Here is a 19,684-nt window from a genome sequence, read left to right on the forward strand (position 1 = left end):
ATTGCAAGTATTAAACCCATTGAAATATCCCCCATAAAAGAGTTTGATTTTCTCATGTAAAAAAATATAGCATACTTATGGTAAATATGTTTGTAAAGAGATTTATATTGAAAACGATTTAAAATTGTAATAATTTCTGAGGATTTAAGCACATAGAAATAATACAGCTAAAGGGGAGTATAGGTTGACTGTGATGTAAAGAGAAAGGCAGACAGAGAAATCCATCGTTCAGTGGTTTGAGGAGATTATAGTTTTGCACAATGGTCATGTTAAATTACTGTCTGGCACAGGTGGGAATCAGAACCGTGTGCGAATGTACTCTTCGTTTCACGACGTGGGTGTGCTATCCACTGAGTAAAGCGGATGCCCTTCTGTACTCGGTTTGTGCAGGGTTCTGTCGTGTTATATAATTGTAATGTTAAATGACTGCACTGCAACTGGGAATGTGTTTAAAGTTGTGACAGAGGACCAAGTTATAGACGCACAGGACAACATACAAGCTACACACAGAAAGGCCCCAGCCAGCTGCGAACCCTGCGGTAACGCTGCTAGCTACGCACGGGGACAGGCAGGGAATACTGCTCCCTGGTCTCCTTACTGTGGCATATTTGGAAATGGCTGCACAGGTTGGCCCTGAACGTCTGAACGTACCCTTTGATACACGGGTCAGATAACCAACTCATTAAGCTAACTGACCACCGTCCCTTAACTGGTTCGTTTGGAGTTTTGACATCATTGTGCTTCTGTTGTTGTCTCTTCTCCCAGGTGGCAGGCGCTCTATCCATTGAGCCAAACCAGGGTCTCAAACCGTCCACTTTTCTGTGCACTGTATATATTTATTTATTTTAATACTTTTTTCCTCTGGCTGTTTAATTGTCTTGTGTACTGTGTGCACCCTGTGTGCTTTCTGTCATTTCTTTGCTGCTGTCAACACTGAAAACTTCCCCATTGTGGAAACAAAACAATTAGATATTAAATAGTAAAATCATCAGACCTTTCTGAATATAAGGACTGCTGTAGAATGTTAAATTACTGTTTTAAGTATTCAACCATCTGGCAGAAATATGGCTCAACTAATGACTGTATATAGATGGACACACATGTCCATCTGCTCTCACTGTATGAAGTTGAAGCCAAAAGATCCCCCTTGACAGGCCCGTCATTTGGAGCCAGAGATAAGCAGTAGAGATCGGCAGGTGGAGCTGTTGTAGCCACTTCCGCTAAACAAAACACACAATGAACTTACCAGGACAAACCCCCAGCAAAGATCCCCAGTCGGCGTGTTTAACAGCAGAACAGCTTCTTGTGTTGGTCTGAAGCAGACGCTCACAGATATGTAAACTTCAATGACTGTAGTGATTGTTTGAGTTACGTCTCCTCTCGCCGTTCCTCCTCCACGCTGCTAAACCGGAACTGATCGGCTGCAGGAGCCGGATTTGTCAACAGAGCTGTCAATCATCCTTTTGACAGAATCAAATAACTATCAGAAAAATGAACACTTGGACGTAAATCGGCATGATAAGAACTAACTATGACAGAAACCATGTTTGAGAAAATTTGATGTGTATTTTGATTTTATAGTTTGGCTCATGTCCCATCTGTTAAACTGGAGGACGCAGGCTTTATAAGCTATACTGCAGCCAGTCAGCAGGGGGCGCTCGAAATGTTTTGGCCTCACTTTTAAGGAGCTGCCATGAAATCTTTCTCTGTATGCTTACAAAGTAGGACTTATGGACAGAAACTGCCAGTTTGTGTGAATGTATTCTGTTTTCAAAGAGCTTTATAAGAGTGATTAAAAATTCAATTCACTTAAATAATGAATAAATATAATATAATAATGATAAATTAAATTATAGAAGTTGTTTCTCTTAAGATTCTTTGCTGAAAATATGCATGCTGTGTAAAAGAAAAAGGTCAGCACAAACTTTAGTGTTTAAAAAACAGTTTTACTAATACTGCTTGAGTGTTCAAAATACCATGACCAGACACTGACATATTAAGTGTTTCCTTTTACATATGATGTATCAAACAATCATAATATAAAAAAAGCATTCTCCATGGAATTGTGTTCACCTGTAACACAACATACATGAAACATGACGGCGACCGCCTGTTTGTACATGGACACGTAGAGCGTTGAAAAAGCAAAGTACACAAAGCAAAGCCTGTAAAACTAGTGCAGTATTATGAAGATAGAACAGTATCAAAAGTAACAAAAGTCAGTTTTCAGCCTTTATATTTTTAGAGCTGTGCTTAAAGGAAATGTTGCTTTGATGTGGATTTATATACGCTGCACTGCGATCCAGTAAAACAATAATTCTGCTTTCATTCTGATTAATACGACAGTTTGATGAGCAGAAATCTGCAGGGTTTTGTATCTGGCATGTAGAATGCTTTAAAAAATGTCTAAATTAAAAGGTAGAAAACTAGAAAATGAATAATTGCAAGATTTTGATAAGTGCATGTGTCCTTTCTCATCACAGATTTTACACCCACACGTTAACACTGTGGAGCTGCGAGTGCCTCCGTGACGGCGTGCAGCCACAGCTTTGAGAGAGCCTTCAGTGATTCCATGATTTAATCACACGGAGTCCTCGGCGAAGACAGGCTCGCGGGGAAATAGTCAAAAACACACATGACCTTTCGCAGAGCCACATTTCACCGACTCTCTCTCTCTCTCTCTGAAGGATGAACGCGTCCTCGGTCTCGCCTCGCGTCGGGTCCACGTTCGGCTCATACCTCAGTACCCAGATCCCCAAAGTGAGCTCCTCCGGGCTTGAATCGGAAATCTGACGTTTCACAATTACCTTTCCAAAATAATAAATGCTGAGGAATTAGACCCATTCGCAGAACAGATGCGGCAAAACCATTTTGTGGTTGTTTCAAGCGTCGTCAGAGCGGCTCCGAGCTGCTACGCAGAGCTTTAACCTTAAGCTTCCAAATGAGCTACAAGTGTCATTGCACAAAACTCCTCCTGCAACTTACAGAACAAATAAAAATGTAAAGGGTTCCCTTCATTTAAAGACACACAAACATTCCTGAAATCACAATTTCACAGATTTTTTTCAAATTTAAATCTCCCATCATTCTCCTCGATGAACATCAGTTGATAAAAAAACCGTCCTGCTAAAAACTCTACGTTGCTACCGTGTAGTAAAAGTGTCTGGCACAGTGCACTGCGTGGCAATAAATACACAATATAAATACTTTACATGTACCTGAGCTCAGACTCGTAGCACCATTCAGAGACAGAGCACCAAAAGGGACACGGCACATCTCCTGATTCTCAGAGAAGTCGCCATCTTTTTAAGGTTTTCAGAGTTTTCATAGTGCAAATTTTCCTTTTTAAGAGTCTTATCACAACAATGTCCCTTTGGGCCAAAATCTCAGCTGCTGTATTTGACGTTGGCGATTATGCAAGGCTTTGGTAGTGTTGGAGGCTGCTTGGGACTGGGTCTGTAGGAGGGAGAAAGGTCCGTCAGTAGGTGATACAAGCTTCAGTCATGCTTTTAAATACATGTGATGAAGGGTGGGACTCGCCTGTTTGGGCGTGGGAGAGGGCGCACAGGTCTGGGTACTGATGCGGGGCCACAAACCGCAGCGGGCCCTTGGACTACAGAGGCATTACGAACCAGGCGAGAGCTCCTTGGATCGGCTGGAAGCGGTTTCTGAGGAGGACTCGGCTTCTCCAACTCCTGGAAAAAGGAAAGACACAAAATCAAGATTGCTTATAATCTCCACCAGGTGGCACTCTCAGTCAGACAATGACAGCTCCATCAGGCTTCAGGGCAACCCTGCAAGAACAAATCATGTGGTTTTAATCTGCTCTAAAAGACTGAGATCATGATTAAGCCCTGCTACCTAGCCCCCATCTGTTATCCATTCACTTCCTCCTCTTCTTCACCCCTCGAGAGAAGGGTCCCGTAACATCAGAGAGGAAGGAGCCAAACAAGCAAACATCAGAGCTCACTCAGCCGTGGAATCGGGTCTGCAGATTCAAAACATGAATACTTTGTCAAAATCGAATGTTTTCACTGAAAACTGAAGGCAGTAAGACGAGTTCTCTCCTTTGTCGTACTGTTACTTATTCATCATGCTGACAACAAATACTGTCGTGCATTGGGCCAGCGTGAGATCCATCTGAAAACATCACAACAGTTTCAGAAGGTTGTAATGTGAAATGACACAAAATGTCACCACAGCTTCAACTTAGAAAACCCACATCTCACGAATCCAAGTCTGTCTATAAATCCCGCGTGCTCCATCAGGTGAAGCTCTGCCATCAGACATCACTTCCAGGCCCCCAGCAGAGAGCTTTCAGTGTGGGGAGAGGGGAAAAAAAGGGCTTTGTCAACGTTTTAGAGCTGCCAAACAGCTGCTAAAGACACCGTCAGGGACTCGTGCTGCCAACAGGCTTCGCTTTCAGTTTCACACTTTGACGCTAAGATGGAACGGCTGAGAGGAAAAAGCTACTACTTTAAAGAGGTGTAGCTCTTCACCTGTCAAACAGGTGTATGCTTAACCCATGTAAAACCAAATTGAGTTGAAGACTCTAGTGTTTATTCTTACACAAAAACAAGTACATATTATTCTTTTTTAGAACATAATCTTCATGTATTGCACCCCGAGAAAAAGCAGATAGCAGCTAGCTTTCCCACCTTCGCTGCCCATAAATCTGGCTAAACAGGCTAATAGCACCGAACTCCTCACTCAACTAGCGTACAGCATAACTGACCCGACCTGTCGATGCAGGCTGCTGTGATTGGTTAGGTTCAGCATCACCGGAGCATCACCGTTTTTCATCGACAGCTGATCGGCCTATCCTGTTATTTTGTACTGGAGGGGGTGGGACATCTGTGTGTTTGATTGAACTGAAGTGGGAAGAGGCTTTCGTCAGATTTTTTTATCCAGAGTCTGTGAGCCTCTTGGCGAGCTACTAAAATCGAGCTACCTGTTGGAGACCCCTGTGGTAGCTACTTAGCTGAACCTGGCATATTTACAGCACAACGGTGTCCATGGAGACACTTTACTTTAACCTGCCCAGCTCAGCTTTTACAACCCCGATAAAAAAGTCTAATAAATGGTACACATACTATATGTGTCATATAATGTTCTGTTGCTATATTCATGATGTGCTTACACATTGTATATTTATAAGCTCATAAATGATAGTGTGCACTCTCTTAAACTTTAAATATGCTCTGCTTGAAATAATAAATTGTGTCTGATTAGTTTTTTCTGCAAAATACATTTAATTACCTTGTAAAAAATCCTCCTAAGGCATCTCCTCCTTCTCCCTCATTAAAAATTCCTGAATCTGCACAGGCCCCGCCCACTATGCAAATTTCCAACCGCCCCCTCCGTCGTGAGAACAAAACACGTCTCTGCCATCGTTTAGTGGCAACTTGTTGAAGCTTGAAATTTTGTAATTAGTAGTAGTACCGTTAGTTGTCGTTAAATTGCAATTACGGTTACAGCTGGCTCGTGCATCACCGAAGTGGTTGCCATAGGTTACACATAATGATCCATTAAAGGGATTGGCTCCTTAGGTTTGTGACGTCACAAACCTGCCAATCTGAAAACGTGTTGTTCAGCCTGTCCTTGGTACACTGCAGTTTAAAAGCAGACAGGCCCAGCCATGGAGATGACTGCTGATGTTTCCCTGATGTGTCTCGTAGCACATGAAGAACACCACATGGAGATGTTTACAAGGTTAAAAGCTGGAGGGGGTCTTTAAGCAAACATCAGGTAAAATTGAAAGGGTAATTATGTCGTGCTCTTTGTTGAATGCTGAAACGCTAATTGGCTCAAAAACAGTGCTGTGCTTTAGAGCTGTGCTCTGTTCCCCCTCTCTCAAACCGGACAGGACTACAATGTCTTTATGTGTTTAACACTCCTCTAATTAGCCTGATCCCGGTGTGGCATCACTGCGTGGCTTTGACCTCCGCTCCCCTGCGAGTCGTCATTATCGCTGCTGTTCTTAAACAGCAGTGATCCCTGACATAAATTACAGGCAGCTCAGGTCCAGGCTGAAATTTCACCAGCATTTCGTCCTTTTCTCTGTGGCTTTATTGGCACTTCTTTTAAGGGCTGCAAGGAATGAAACTGTACAGTACTGATTCATATCAGTTTTTTGTTATTAATAAATTAATACAAATCTCTAAGAAATATCTCCAACCAGAGCTGATAATCAAAAGCCATTTCATTTACAGTGACATGAGGCTTTAACAGCTGTATTGATTGGAGCTTGACTGATACGATACTGATTCAGAGGGGAAACATTCACTTAGTACTGCTGCAGATATAATGTTATTCTGAGGCCATGTCTACATGTACACTTTCGTCCACACAAACGCTGTTTAAGTTAACTGAAAACAGATCTTTTGTAAAACTATAGAATAGAATTATTTTCTTACGGGCTTAGCGTGGTGGGGGGTTGACAGATGTGTGCTTTCATATGTCTATCTATCTATCTATCTATCCAACTAACTAACTCCGGCCAGGGTGAAGACTTTAAGAAACAGTTTCCATGGAGACGTGTAGCTGGGGTAAACTAGCGTTTCTGGCTCGTGACATCAGGCTGGGCGCTGTTATCTCCTTTGTGAGGTGTCACAAATGAGGCGACATTCCTTCAAACTGACGGATGTGACATAAACAGTGATGCTTCTCACCTTGTTAACAGGACTTTTTACATGTTTACACATATATTAGTCGTCCACTATATTCATATATCGTGCCCCTTCCTCGATGCGCCATTGCAGCCCGACAGGTAGTCTTCCAGCAATAGATTTTTTCAGACTTTTGATTGGCTATAGTGCCGCCTGTTGGGATTTTTTTATAACGGTGCTCGTGTGGACGGGTTTTTTTGGAAATGGAAAAAACTTTGTTTTGAAATGTTAACGTGTAGAGACGGCCTGAGTTTGAATGAAAGTCTTTTCTTAGGTGGATTTAGCTCAGACTATGCACTGATATGACAGGGCAAAAGTTCTAAATCGTCTCAAGCGTTTCAGGATTACATGTTCTATGAAAGAAGTTTTCATATCGGCTCGTATCAGAATACATAAACGCTGACACTGATATATCTGTAACAGGCCAATATCGGCCGCTAATTACAGTTTAAGGATATATCAGTCGCGCACTCGTATTGATTTCCTTTGATTCACCAGTTCCTTCTCTCATGATCTCAAACCTCCCGCTGTCTTTTCATCACGTCTTCTCTCTCTCTGCTGTTCCTTCTGTTTCAATCCTCCTGAGTCTCTCTGCCTGACTCGCCCACAGAGTACAAGTCAAACCGGATTAAAGGCAAATAAGAGTCTTTGAGAATCACTGAGTGAGAGGGATTTAACAGCAGGAACCTCTGCTTTTCTCTTCCCCTCAACTTTGACAGCCTGCAATGCCAGAACTAAACTCCATGGAATACTAGTGGCAGCAAATTTACCACCCTGTGATATTTGGACACACTTGCTCTCTCCAGTTCCTGTTTCATCTTTTCCGTGCCCCCCTCCTCTCTTTTGCAAGTCTGGCTCCATTTTCAATATTTATGTGGCGGTTTTGTGTTGTAGAATTGAAGTCTCGCTTGGGTGACGCTAGCTCCTGGGTTCACCTCGTTATTTTATGGGCCTGTGAATAACTGTCAGCATGCATGCAGTATATAGGGCACACGAGAACCATGAAAACACCCATCTGAAGGTGCAGTGAGCAACACTGTTTCAGCCGGGCCCTGTGGAGAAATTACAGCGAGTTAACATCATCAAATAAAACGTGTCCGACTGAGGGAACAAGGTACTCACTCACCATGACCATCCTGCAGGAGTTATGGCGTGATGCACTGCGAAACGGCGCCCCGCGGGGCGCGACGTGGATGTGAGGTGGAGGCACCGGCGGCCTCGGCTGCACAGGGCCGGGGGAGAGGGACAGGGTGAGAGACAGGGGGACGGGGTGGCTGAGGTGAACCGGAGGGCACTGGGGAAGTCTGTGCAGGCTGTGGTGGGAGGGGTAGGGCTGTGGTGGGAGCACCGCCTCCGGCCCCCGGTGAGGAGGCTGCAGGAAAAAAAGATGAAAGACGGGTCAGAGAGAGAAAGCGTCTGCTTCCTATCAGAAACAGTCATGTTAAACCTCCTCCTCTTCCTCCACCGCTCTTCCTGATGCTGTCAAAGACGTATAAATCAAACGCTCCGCTTCGCCTGCTCACTATTCCCAAACTCCTCTTCAGGTGAGCCATCAAAGGGCCTCACATTCAAAGGTGGACGCAGCTAAAGAGCCCACACACACACACACACTCCTGGTGAGACAGATCTGACATAGAGCCAAAATATGACGCAGCCAGATGTGCACACGCACAATGTAGCACAGGCACGCACACATGCGCTCACGCGGCTCTTTAACACAGCTCGCTACGCCTGGAAAATGACCTCACCTGCACTGTGCTGACATCAAACAGCCTTACATCCTTTCTCCTCTTACCGTTGACCCCAAATGAAAACCACATGCGACTAACCGAAAACACCAACCTCCTGCTAATGCGCAACAGCTTTTTCCCCCGCTCGCCCGTGTGCCACCACGGAGCGCAAACGTCAATCCCGACACAGCTGCTCTTATCTCAGCGATCGATCACGACTCTCTTCCCATTACAAAGCATGTCAGGGCGGTAATAAAGTAGTTAAGGCGCACGGGCATGTAGGAATTACAGGACAGAAAATGCTCCGTTTTGCAATTATCAGCAACAGGGTGACTTTCTATCTCAAGTAAGCAGACATGAAAACATTCCTCATGTGCAGATAAATCAATTTCTCTCCTAACAGGCAGCTGTTAATGACAAGAAATGTATTCAAGTGTCGCAAACGCACAGACTCCATTATCGCCGCCTCCTCCACATGTCCACAAACAGAGGGGATGATTTAATTGGATTTGAATGAGCTGCCGTTTGTGTGAAAACAACACGTCAATCCTGCTCCGAACGATCTGTGAGGAATATTACTCCATGCTGTTCATCCTGCGTTTATTTAAATCAGATACTGTCCTTAAGACGTCTAATCTGTGCGTTTGCAGTCGGCCTATCAGCTGAGACGTGTGATGCAGTGACCTTGAAGATGGTGGCGCTGTGGGGGACGGGAGGGGCCGGCCGAGACGGAGACGCCGTGCTCGCCGATGGAGGCTGGTTAGGGGCAGATGGTCCGCTGATTGCAGCGCTCACTGATCTGGAATTGAAAAGAATAAATTATATATCTTCTGTGATATTTATAAATTATTAAATTACGATCTTCTGAAGAAAAAGGTACCTGAGCTTCTCGATCGGGTTCTTTTTACTGGTGAAGAGGAGGCCGAGGAGAGTTTTTCTCTTGATGCAGATGATCAGAGCAGCTCCGAGGACGGTGAGGAGAGCGACCAGGATGCCCACAGTCAGACTCCCGCTGTCTGCTCGGAAACACAGGCAAATAATAGCGAGTCAGAATGTTTGACACTTTGTATTTGTTTCTTAATGTTGTAGTCTGACATTAACTGTTTTCTGATGAGAAAAACATAAAACCTTAGCACAAATCAGTGATGGACATTACTGCTGAAATCTTTCTACAGTCAATACAGACCTTTAACAGATCATTTGACACAAAATATTGACCTGGAGATGATTTTATTTCTTAAAAAAATAGTCCCTCACTCTTAATGGTTGGAACCAATGATTGTATAGAAAGATGGATGAGGCTTCTCCATCTGCTCTCATTGTACAAAATTGATGCAAAAATCCCTGTGACGGGCGCTGCCATGCCTGTCTTCTATGTAGAACGCACGGAGGCAGAATGGTGGGGCAAAGTTGTTCCGCCTCAGAGCCGGCATCCGAGGTAGTAACAGAGCCGTAACAGCGGGCAGGGCAGCAAAGCATCGTGTGTGTATTTGAAGAACATGCTGTTTGTTTACACCTTTACACATTTTGCTCCTGCAACGCTGCAACTTCTCCTCTCACCGTTCCTCCTCTGCTCTGCTAATCCGGAACAGATCGGCTGCAGGAGCCAGATTCGTCAACAGAGCTGTCAATCATAATTTTGACAGCCTCAAATAACTCATTAAAAATGAACACTTTGACGTAAATCAGCATGATAAGAATTAACTATAATGACAGAAACCATGTTTGAGAAAAATGTATTTTGATTTTATAGTTTGACTCATGTCCCATCTGTTAACATGGAGGAGGCGGGCTTTACGACCTATACTGCAGCCAGTCAGCAGGGGGCGATAGAGAGGGTTTGGCTTCACTTTTAGGGAGCTGTCATGTCGTCCATCTTTTTATACAGGAACTCTGGTTGGAACTCTGGAGCCTTCTTAAATGAGACTTTTCAGCTGTTCTAACTCACATTAAACGTTTCCTCTGATGGTGAAGTAAGACAAGGAGAACGGGACCGCATGAATCACAGCAGCACCTGATTGCGGTTTACCGCCCTGTCACTTTGAAAGTCTGTTGACATTTTCTTTTCCATTCACCGTCTTTAAACACTGTCGTATCTCACACTGTCATCTGTTCAGTGTTTACTTCATGCGCCGTCTTCTTCTTCTTTATTTCATTTCTCTGACGTACATACAGCAGCTTTTTGCGTCTTATAACATATCTTTCTTTTTCTCTGCTGTTTTCGTCTCTTTTATTCCGACAGTAAACGTCAAATTTACTAGACTTACTAGAATAATGTAACTATCATATATCAGCCCTTTGGTGCACTTGAGTTGCAACTGCAGACTCACCTGCTAATCTGATAGGTCCGCTTTCCACGCTCCCTCCAAAGCCCGCCTTGTCACAGAACGGCGGCGCCCAGTGAGCCTCGCAGTGACAGTTCTTGTTGTTGTTGCACACCTGCAGCACATTAAAAGGGGGCGATTACCTGTTACATGAGCCCAAAATGCAATCATCAGCTTGTCTTTTTCATGCAACATTTGAGTACACGCTTAACAGTACACTCCTTTAATATGCAGCTTCTGCTCGCATCGGGCTACACTGCAGACGCTAATGGTGACAAATGAGTTATGGTTATGAGATTGGATGCAGGCCGCGTCAACACTGGGGCCTCAGCTAATGACGGTTTTCAATGTGGATTAATCGACTGATTATTATTAAGTAAGTGCGCTTATTAATCTACTGAATTAAAAAGAGAGAAAAAGAGTTTGAGAATCTGGAATCAATACGTTTTCTTGAAGTAAGTTTTACAGATGACGCTTTTGTCCAATGCGCCGGACATCTGAGAGTTAACACAACACGAGCAACGATCAAGACAGGAGGGAAGGAAGTCAGGAAGAGCCAACAAACAGCTTCAACTGGTGCCAACAGGCTGTGCACAGGGCGTTTTTATGTATATATATCATCATCATCATGAATATCCTAATCGACATCAACAACATCCTCAATGTCATCATCATCAATAGCATTAATATCATTTAGTGCAGAGGTGTTCATGAAAGAGCTGGGTCTGTAGCTTCTTCTTAAAGGTGAAAGGGACTCTGTGGACCGACTGGAGTTTGGTAACTCATTGCACCACCGGGAGACTACAGAGGAGAAGAGTCTAGTTAGCGACTTATACCCCTTTCCCACCTAAATTTAGCATGTTGACGCGTTTTTTTCAGACCCGGGAAGACCCGCTTATAGATGCCGATTGTCTCTTTTCCCATTGCCAGTGAAGTATCCTCCTGTCGGTCTCTTTTCTGCTGCGTCACCGTCTGACGTCACAAACGTGCCCGAAACAGTGAAGATGTTACGGTGGTTAGGTCTTTAATGGATCTGTTACTCATTCAGCCTGTTTATCAAATTTGGAACGATGTTCGAGCGCTGCTCGGACGGAGACGGGCAGAATTTGTAGCTGAGATGACAAGGAGTCACAGAAGTTACCGACGGAGCATAGCATCGCGCCGGAAAGGGGGCTGAGATTAGCGTGTCGACACAGGTTTTGTGTTCCCATCAATGCCGATCGGAGACGAGGCGATAATTACCCGGGTCCACTGCAGAGTCATTTGACCCGGGTCTGAATGCAGATTGTAGCCTTTCCCACTAAACAAAAAAGCTGTGTGTTAGCAGGTGTTGGTGGGTTTTTTGACCAGTGGGAAAGCGGCTTTAGAGACCTGTTGTGATGGAGGTACCAGGCGCCTTTCATTGGCAGGAGGGAGTGTAGACCTGGATGAGGGCAGAAGCCGTTTTCGTTACTGTTTTGAATTTGATGCGAGCGGCAACTGGGAGCCGTTTTGGGTTGACTGAAGACCAGTTGAGCTGCTGCGTTCTGGATCATCTGCAGAGGTTTGAATGTGCATGCAGGAAGGCCTGCCAGGAGGGAGTTGCAGAAGTCAATGCGTGAAATCACGAGAGCTTGTAGCAGCAGTTGTGTTGCATGCTCCGAAAGGTAGCATCTGATCTTCCTGATGTTGTACAGTTGAAGGTCAGCTGATCGTCAGTTATGACGCCCAGGTTCCGGGCAGACTTCGTGGGTGTGAGTTCAGTTTGTCCAAGCTGGATATTGATCTGTGGTTGCATAGAGGGACTGGCTGAGATGAATCCATTAATAAAAAAACATTTGTTGTTAATTTTCTGTCTCTGTCGTATAAACACCAGACACAGCAGTCAGATGCTGCATGGAGTCTGCAGATTCAACCACAACCAGCCCTGGTAGGAGGCCCCACATTGCAAAGACGTCTGGTATATAAAACAGATTTTCTTTGCCTTATTCCACATTTTTTTTATCTCTCTTTCCATGTCTTCCTGTCCTGCGGAGAACAACGAATGGTAAATTCTACAAGGATTCCCCGGCAGGGTAATCTGCAGCAGGTGAGGGCCTCTTTCCAAGGCAACATCTTGATCTCATCTGTGCGTGCATGTGGTGCCCTGTCTCCTCGAGGAGTAACATCTTTTTATATCTGTGAGTTAAACCGTCCTCACGGCTTTATAGAGACGTCCTAATTGGAGCTCGACAAACAAATATGAGCGTATAATAACTGGGGATGTTTCATTTTAAGAGACAGTAAAACGTGTTTGCTCTGGAGCTGTGATTTAGCAGTCACGGTCAAAGCCTCTGGGACCTGGCAGTGAATATAAGGCTAATACCACAAAGCCACATTTTCATGTCAAACAGGCCCACCCTTACACTTCTGTTGGGTGGCATTTAATAAAACGGCGCTCCCCTCTCTCAAAGTCAAACCCTGCGTCCCCCGCTCGGCCAAATAAAGCCCAGCCTTCAGATTTCAATACAGTTTTTGGGGACAAGGACGACTGCCTGAGAGTATGATGAATGGCACTCAAAGCTGAGCATGAATGAAGCCATTATGTCTAATTGATTGAACCTTTCAGCAACCAGAATGATTGATTGCGAGGCCGCGTAATGGCTCCCTAACCAGCGTATACTGGGACTTTTGAGCAAATTACAGCCAAAATGAGCTTTGGCGCGCGAGAGAGAGAGGGATGGGATATTAAGCAAACAGCTAACCTGGCTGGGGACCGGTCGGAGACAGAGAGCAATCGCATCAGGTTTTATCAACACAGAAGCAGGAGGAATCGGGGGGGAAAGGAGGAAGGTGCTGTACTCACCCCGCGACCGCTGCACTTGGCCGAGCAGTCGTGCACGCCGAAGACGCTGACGTTCTGGCACTGACGATTCAGACACATCTGAAGCAGACAAAGACATTAAAAGTTGACCACAGTAGTATTCTCAACTCTTTCATGTTTAACAGCTCCTGCTTTCTATTTCTTTTAATTTGCTACTGACAAACAGCCCTGCAGAAAATTAACACTGCGAGCTGCTCTTTAAAACGTTATGTGATGCAGACTGTGGGCGCCTCAGAGTCTCCACACCCTCACACACCCAGGCTGAAGATGAACTTGGCAGCGCTGGGCACACACAGCGATGCCAAGGCCCTTTGACAGATGAGGGCTGAGGCTGGATCCTCCTTCAGGGCGGAGGCTCTCAGAGAAGTAAATTACGCTAAATGGATTAACTGTATCATTGGAGTGACCAATGAATGAATTGATGACCTCTGATAGATGCCAAATAGACTGAATAATGCTAAGTCAATTAAGTGTGCCAGGCTGTGTGGGGCTGAGATGACAAGAGGACACTCCCTGAGAACGTCTTAGTCATGGCCCGTCACTGTACATCACTTTTTCCACTCTTTTTCCCAGCATCTGGGAAATGTTTATTTACACGGTGTAGCAACAATTACTGTTTAGCTGTGGCGGCAGAGGTTTTTCAATCCTTCACTTCAAGGATAGGGTTTGAAGTCCGCCTCAAGGCAAAGTTTGCCGCTGCTGTAATGGATCATATTGCAGTTTATCATTCTGTGAGAAAAATCGGTCTGAAGTTCGGTTATAGCAAAGCTTCAGCTGTCTCAGAAAGAGACGTAGACGGAGCTTTAAAGCTCAGATAACAAATAAGTGAAAGTGAAACAAAAAGAAGGAATTATTACAAAAAACAAGAACTATAGGAAATATTTTCAGAGGAGGTGTCTGGTGCGACTTCTGCGGAAAAAAATCACAAGCAGCGCCCAGTTGGATGCTAGTGACATGGCTATAAGATTGGTTAGGTTCTATGTGATTTATAAAACACAGAGCATTATATGTGTTTTCATCTCTTTTCATATATCTTATTTTGTTTAATCCTTTTCTTATATGGACTATATGTCTGAAATACGGTGAAACGTTTATAGAACATATTTCTGGTATTTTTTATGCCTTAAAGTAATAATCTTGAAGATTTTCATGTAAATAAATGTCTGTTAAGTCACTATCTATCTCCGAATGAGGTAACACAATGGTGATTGAGCTTATGGCCCACTGCAGTATTACAGACTGGGTGTCTGTGGCGACTTTAGTGGACAAATCCCAAGCGGCGCCCAGTTAGTGACGCGTTTTCCATCACCCAGCAGTGGTTGGTCTGCCAGAGAGGGTAGGCGGAGCTAAGCGGCTGCTTTTCCGCTCTCTGCAAGTGTTGCGAGTAAACGGTAATCTACTATGGCTGAACAAACAAAGAAAAGATGGATGACTACAGATACAACTTCAACAAGAAGTGAAAATCCAAAGAAAAAGAAACAAACTCGACGCTCAGATGAAGCAAACAGTCTGAAAAGGAAAGCGACCATCAGCGAGGAAAATCAAGAGTTACAACCGGAGCCAACCGCGGACGTCACACATGCAACACTGTCTGGATATCTGGGAAGTGTGCTTCCACAATTACCGTTTATCGCCACAAGTGTTGCCAAAGAGAACAAAACTGAGCTCTATAAGGATATTGGTTGGTGAGTATTGAAAGTTCAGATTCTACAATTGTTTACTCCATTATTTTAAACAGGAGAGAATGAATGAATGAAACCTTTATTAGGATTAGGGGAATTTTTCTTAAACAACCTTACAGGAGAGCGCCATAATTAACAGGAAACAAAATCATCAAAAAAATAAAGTGAGGACCTTTCGGTTTGTGTTGATGTTGGCGCCCCCCTGTGGACAAAGCCGTCCTTCTTATCTCTTTGCTGATTTTGTCCTGTACAAGCTTAAGTGGTGGTTCATCCTGCTTTCTTTAACTGTCACATGTCTCACTCACTTTAAATGTTTGCCCTAGGAAATGTAAACAAAGGCAGCGTGCAGTTAATCACTTCGTCTGACACCTACCCCCCACCAGCGCTTTCAGGCATTAAAAACAACTATATAGAAATAATCAATCTTGTCGCTGATGGTCTGGTTTGCTTTTGTAGCTCATATAGAGTCATCTGAATTAATTTCAGTCTGTTTTATAACCAGTGAAAAACTCCTCACAGGAGCTTTAAGCATCGCACGGTTATCTGTAAGGAAAGTGCCAAGCTGAATAAAGTGCTGAGTGCCAAGTTCGAACTGTATTATTAAGAGCTGAATGCTGTGCGGGACAAAAGATGTGACTTCTGTACCTGCGCCCTGAAGGTAAAAGTTCAGACCACAGGGGGTGCAGTGGGTCTGCTGTGATTATGTGAGCTAGATTCAATGTGTACTGGATTAATGTGTGTGTTGCACGCAGCTCTCACCATTCCATCCCCGCACTTGGTTCCCGTCAGCACCAGGCCGGGGTCGGGCATGTCGTCGCCCAGGTAGACGTGCGTACCCCTGCACAGAATCCTTCCCCCTTCCTGCAGCGGGATGTTTGTTTCTATGGAAACGGCGTTGGTTCCAATTACCGGGCGGTTAGCTCCTCCTTGACACTGGATTTTGCCACATTTAGCGTCTCTGCAAACAGAAGCGACCACAGGGGGAGAATAACAACGTGATAATTGAATAACATGTCACTGTTTTTCCCAAATGTGTAAATATGCAATTATATTTTTCTCACTTCTGCCGTCCAATTAGGGAAAGAGCAGGAGAGGCAGCTCGTTTGTGCTGTTTTCAGACGATCATCTACGAGATTTTGAGACTTTCTCTTCACAAACTCACTCTGTAACCTTCAATTAAGGCTGTGGCTGAATATTTCTGTTGTTTAACATGTCATTTATTTTTAATTTGAGAATAGTTTTAGTTATAAAATGTCCTAAAATTAAGAAGAGCATCCCACTTTGTCATAGTGAGGGATGCTCGGAGGTTTTTAATGTCTTTAAATTGGTTGTTTTATCCGACAAACTGTCAAATATGCGGTTTACAATACAATAATATGGGGGAAAAACTCTAATTGTAGAGGCTGAAACCAATTTTACCTCTTTAATCACTTAAACAACTAAATAATTAATCAATTCATTGATTCAGCTCGAGTGATTCCAATTCATTACGGAGTCTGGCTTTGAAAAGATCCTGCCAAATAAAAGTGTTCGGCTGTGCTCATACCCGTCACGAGGACGTCTTCCCTACACAGAATAAGTACAGTATGTGCCCTTCACTGCATTCCACAACTGGCACACAATTAACTGCCGTCACTGGTTTCCATGGGAACATCAGGTCTTACCGTGCTTCACATTTGGCAAATGAGCCTTTAGAGTCTTTGCCACAGTTGCCGTACGGGTCTCCTGCCGAGTTGACCCTTTCAAAGCAGATGCCCGGAGCCGGCTTCGCACCTTCATGAACACATTAAAGCACATTAAAAAGCTGGCGACCCGACACTGAACCATGCACGAGCAGCGTGAGTAAGTAAAGGGGGTGGGGTCTTTGCACGTACCTTGGCCCCACAGTGTGATGCATTGCTGCTCGTGAGTCTGGCAGATGCCGTTGTAGCAGTAGCCGTCCACGCTGTGGCAGGCGTGGCCGTCGTGCAGGTAGACGTTGGAGGGGCAGTGAGGGCTGGTACCAGTGCAGAACTCGGGTAGATCACAGGAGTTACTGGATTCACGGCAGGGAGTTCCTGCTTGCTTCAGCTGCATTTGAACGTAGACAGCAAAGAACGGTCAATGAGACAGAGATTAATACAGAATCTAAAGCTGCGTTTCCACCACAAGAACTTCCCAGGGACTTTAGGAGGTAATGTGTTTCCACTGCTTGGACCAGGGTCTAAATAAAGTCCCAGGAACCTTATCTTATACCCCAAAAGGTCCCTGCTAAAGGGGTAGTGATTTCTGAAAGTGCAGGGACCTTGTAGGACTTACAGTGCTGAACATTTCTGATTGGTTGAGCACTTGCAAGAGTCTTTCACACGTAAGCAGACTATTGGTTAATCTTCATGGATCTGGATCCAGACAACATTGGGCTGGAGCAGCCGTTTGGTTCCCCTTGGACTAAAAGTTCTGCGTACATTTGGTGGAAACGCAGCTTAAGATAAATATGCCACAAGCTGAAATGGGCTGTTGGGTAATCTAACACATTTTGCTAAAGGGGAGAAATTAAGATAGCTGGTAAATAAAATAACCATTTAATATTTCACCTGACAGTCCAGGCAGCATTGTCCGTGCGCACAAACAGCATCCCCCTTCAGGGTGCAGGTAGTAGCGTTGCAGCAGGGATTCATACATTCCTTCAGATGGACAAGAAAGGAAAAAGAAGAAAAAGCAGAGAAATGGATTGTAAGTGAGGGGGAACAAAGGTAAAGAAGAATTAACTCAGCACAAAGAGATCCCGTTTCACCTCAGAGCAAGCGCTCAGACTTTGTTATCACAGTGGATGCAGCCCTAGCAGGACTGTGTTCCCGAAAAGCTAAAAAAAAACCTGGCAGAGGAAAGGAAACAGCAGTTTCTGGTTCTCTAAAAACAACAATGTTTCCATCTGACAGGACTTACAAGCTCATAGAGACCCCTGGAACTCTGTGCTGGATGGTGGATGGAATAGAAAAATGAGGTGAAGACGGACACACTGCAAAAATGCCTTCAACAAATAAGCTTAATACAATGTAACAGACAAACTGGCAAGAATCAGATTAACATTGGGGTAAGAATTCTGCTTCAAGATAAGTTGCTTAAAGAGGCGGTAATTTAATGTTACAATGTTAGATGATACTAAACGTGGGTGAAGTTTATAGTGTTGGGAATTATGGCTCTTGTGAAGGGAGTCGGATCTTATGGCTCCATTTCTATCCGAGAGCCGTTCAAAAGAACGGTTCATCGATCGCGAACGTCACAACCTTACCAGGTAGAGAGTGGTCAGACTCGCGAACGTGCCCTCCACTATATTCTCCCGTGTCAACGCACACGCATATCTAAAATTCAGCGATTTTAAAATTTAAAAGAACAACAAACTTGGCGGAGATTTATAATGTTGCTCACCGGCAGCACTATGTTGTGGTGACATGATTCCACTGCACGTGACCTAGATGAGCGTTGCAGTTGAAAAAAGCTGCCTACTGCACTTCGACCTAAAGGGGAGTGGATCTCGGGCAGGAAGTTAAATTTGGGCACAACTATAGAAAGAACGGCTCTCACCTACGACTCATCGTTCGCACCAAAGAGCCGTTCAAAAGAATCGAATCGTTCGAGAACGTCACAACACTAAACGTTTCTAATCTGTAGGTAAAAGTATGTTGGAGTAATCCCCAGGTTTCTCAGCTCAGTCTGCAGGCTGCTGTGAGCGCCAGGTTTCAGGCGCTCAGCTGGCCAATCAGAAGAAAGAGGGCTTGTAGGGGCGGGGTTTCTTAAAGGGACAGAGCTGACTGAGTCGTTTCAGGCAGAGGCTGTATGTGTGAGAAAAATTAGGAGTTTTTGAAACTGTAAATTATGCTAAGCTACTCCACAGGTATCACAGAGTGAAATATGAAGAAGATTGAAATTAGCATAATACCCCCCTTTTAAGACTCACTGAAAATCATGTATTTGGTGCCCACTAGTGGTTTAACTTGCTGCAGTAATGTACAAGTGTACACAAGGATGCTGTGACATCACGGTTGGGTGGGGCTATAGGTGCAACACAGCATACTAGGGCCACACAAATCAGCGTGAAACAGACATCAGACTTTAAAGCAGAGAGAGCTGAAAAAACACGGCTTTCAAGCTCGGTGTTAACTTCAGTAATCACATGTGAAAGGTGCTTGACATGAATATTTAGTTTGGATGGAGCCAACAAAAAGATTGAATCATGCTAACATAAGATATTAAAACATTCTTGAAAAGCCAGTTTGGCAGTGCAGAGAGAAACACACAGTCCATGACATCCCCGTAATATCTCCCATCTCACCGTGGAGGAGCATCTGTTTCATGTTAGCCTTTATCATGAACCACGTCCTGCACCAATCGACAACTCTCTGCCCTCCGATACAGATTCAATCAAGGCTCGGTGCAGAAGATGTGCAAGCCTGCGTGT

General features: G+C 44.4%; 1 protein-coding gene across 1 annotated transcript in view; it reads right to left on the reverse strand.

Moving 5' to 3' along the window:
* Positions 1-1,964: 1,964 nt before the first annotated feature.
* The window catches only part of LOC138593288 (disintegrin and metalloproteinase domain-containing protein 12-like), a 91,507-nt gene continuing 73,787 nt past the window's right edge, over positions 1,965-19,684 (reverse strand). The window contains exons 13-23 of the mRNA XM_069664229.1: positions 17,820-17,909; positions 17,121-17,316; positions 16,911-17,019; positions 16,006-16,204; positions 13,547-13,624; positions 10,729-10,837; positions 9,279-9,414; positions 9,083-9,197; positions 7,795-8,040; positions 3,541-3,695; positions 1,965-3,456 (exon numbers count right to left, since the gene is read on the reverse strand). Of these exons, the coding sequence (XP_069520330.1) occupies positions 3,387-3,456; positions 3,541-3,695; positions 7,795-8,040; positions 9,083-9,197; positions 9,279-9,414; positions 10,729-10,837; positions 13,547-13,624; positions 16,006-16,204; positions 16,911-17,019; positions 17,121-17,316; positions 17,820-17,909 (1,503 nt within the window). The 3' untranslated portion in view covers positions 1,965-3,386. The remainder of the gene's footprint in view (positions 3,457-3,540; positions 3,696-7,794; positions 8,041-9,082; positions 9,198-9,278; positions 9,415-10,728; positions 10,838-13,546; positions 13,625-16,005; positions 16,205-16,910; positions 17,020-17,120; positions 17,317-17,819; positions 17,910-19,684) is intronic.

Source organism: Semicossyphus pulcher, unplaced genomic scaffold, assembly GCF_022749685.1.
Source record: "Semicossyphus pulcher isolate SPU_LCO1_2020_fin unplaced genomic scaffold, fSemPul1.0.p SCAF_16, whole genome shotgun sequence".
NCBI lineage: Eukaryota > Metazoa > Chordata > Actinopteri > Labriformes > Labridae > Semicossyphus > Semicossyphus pulcher.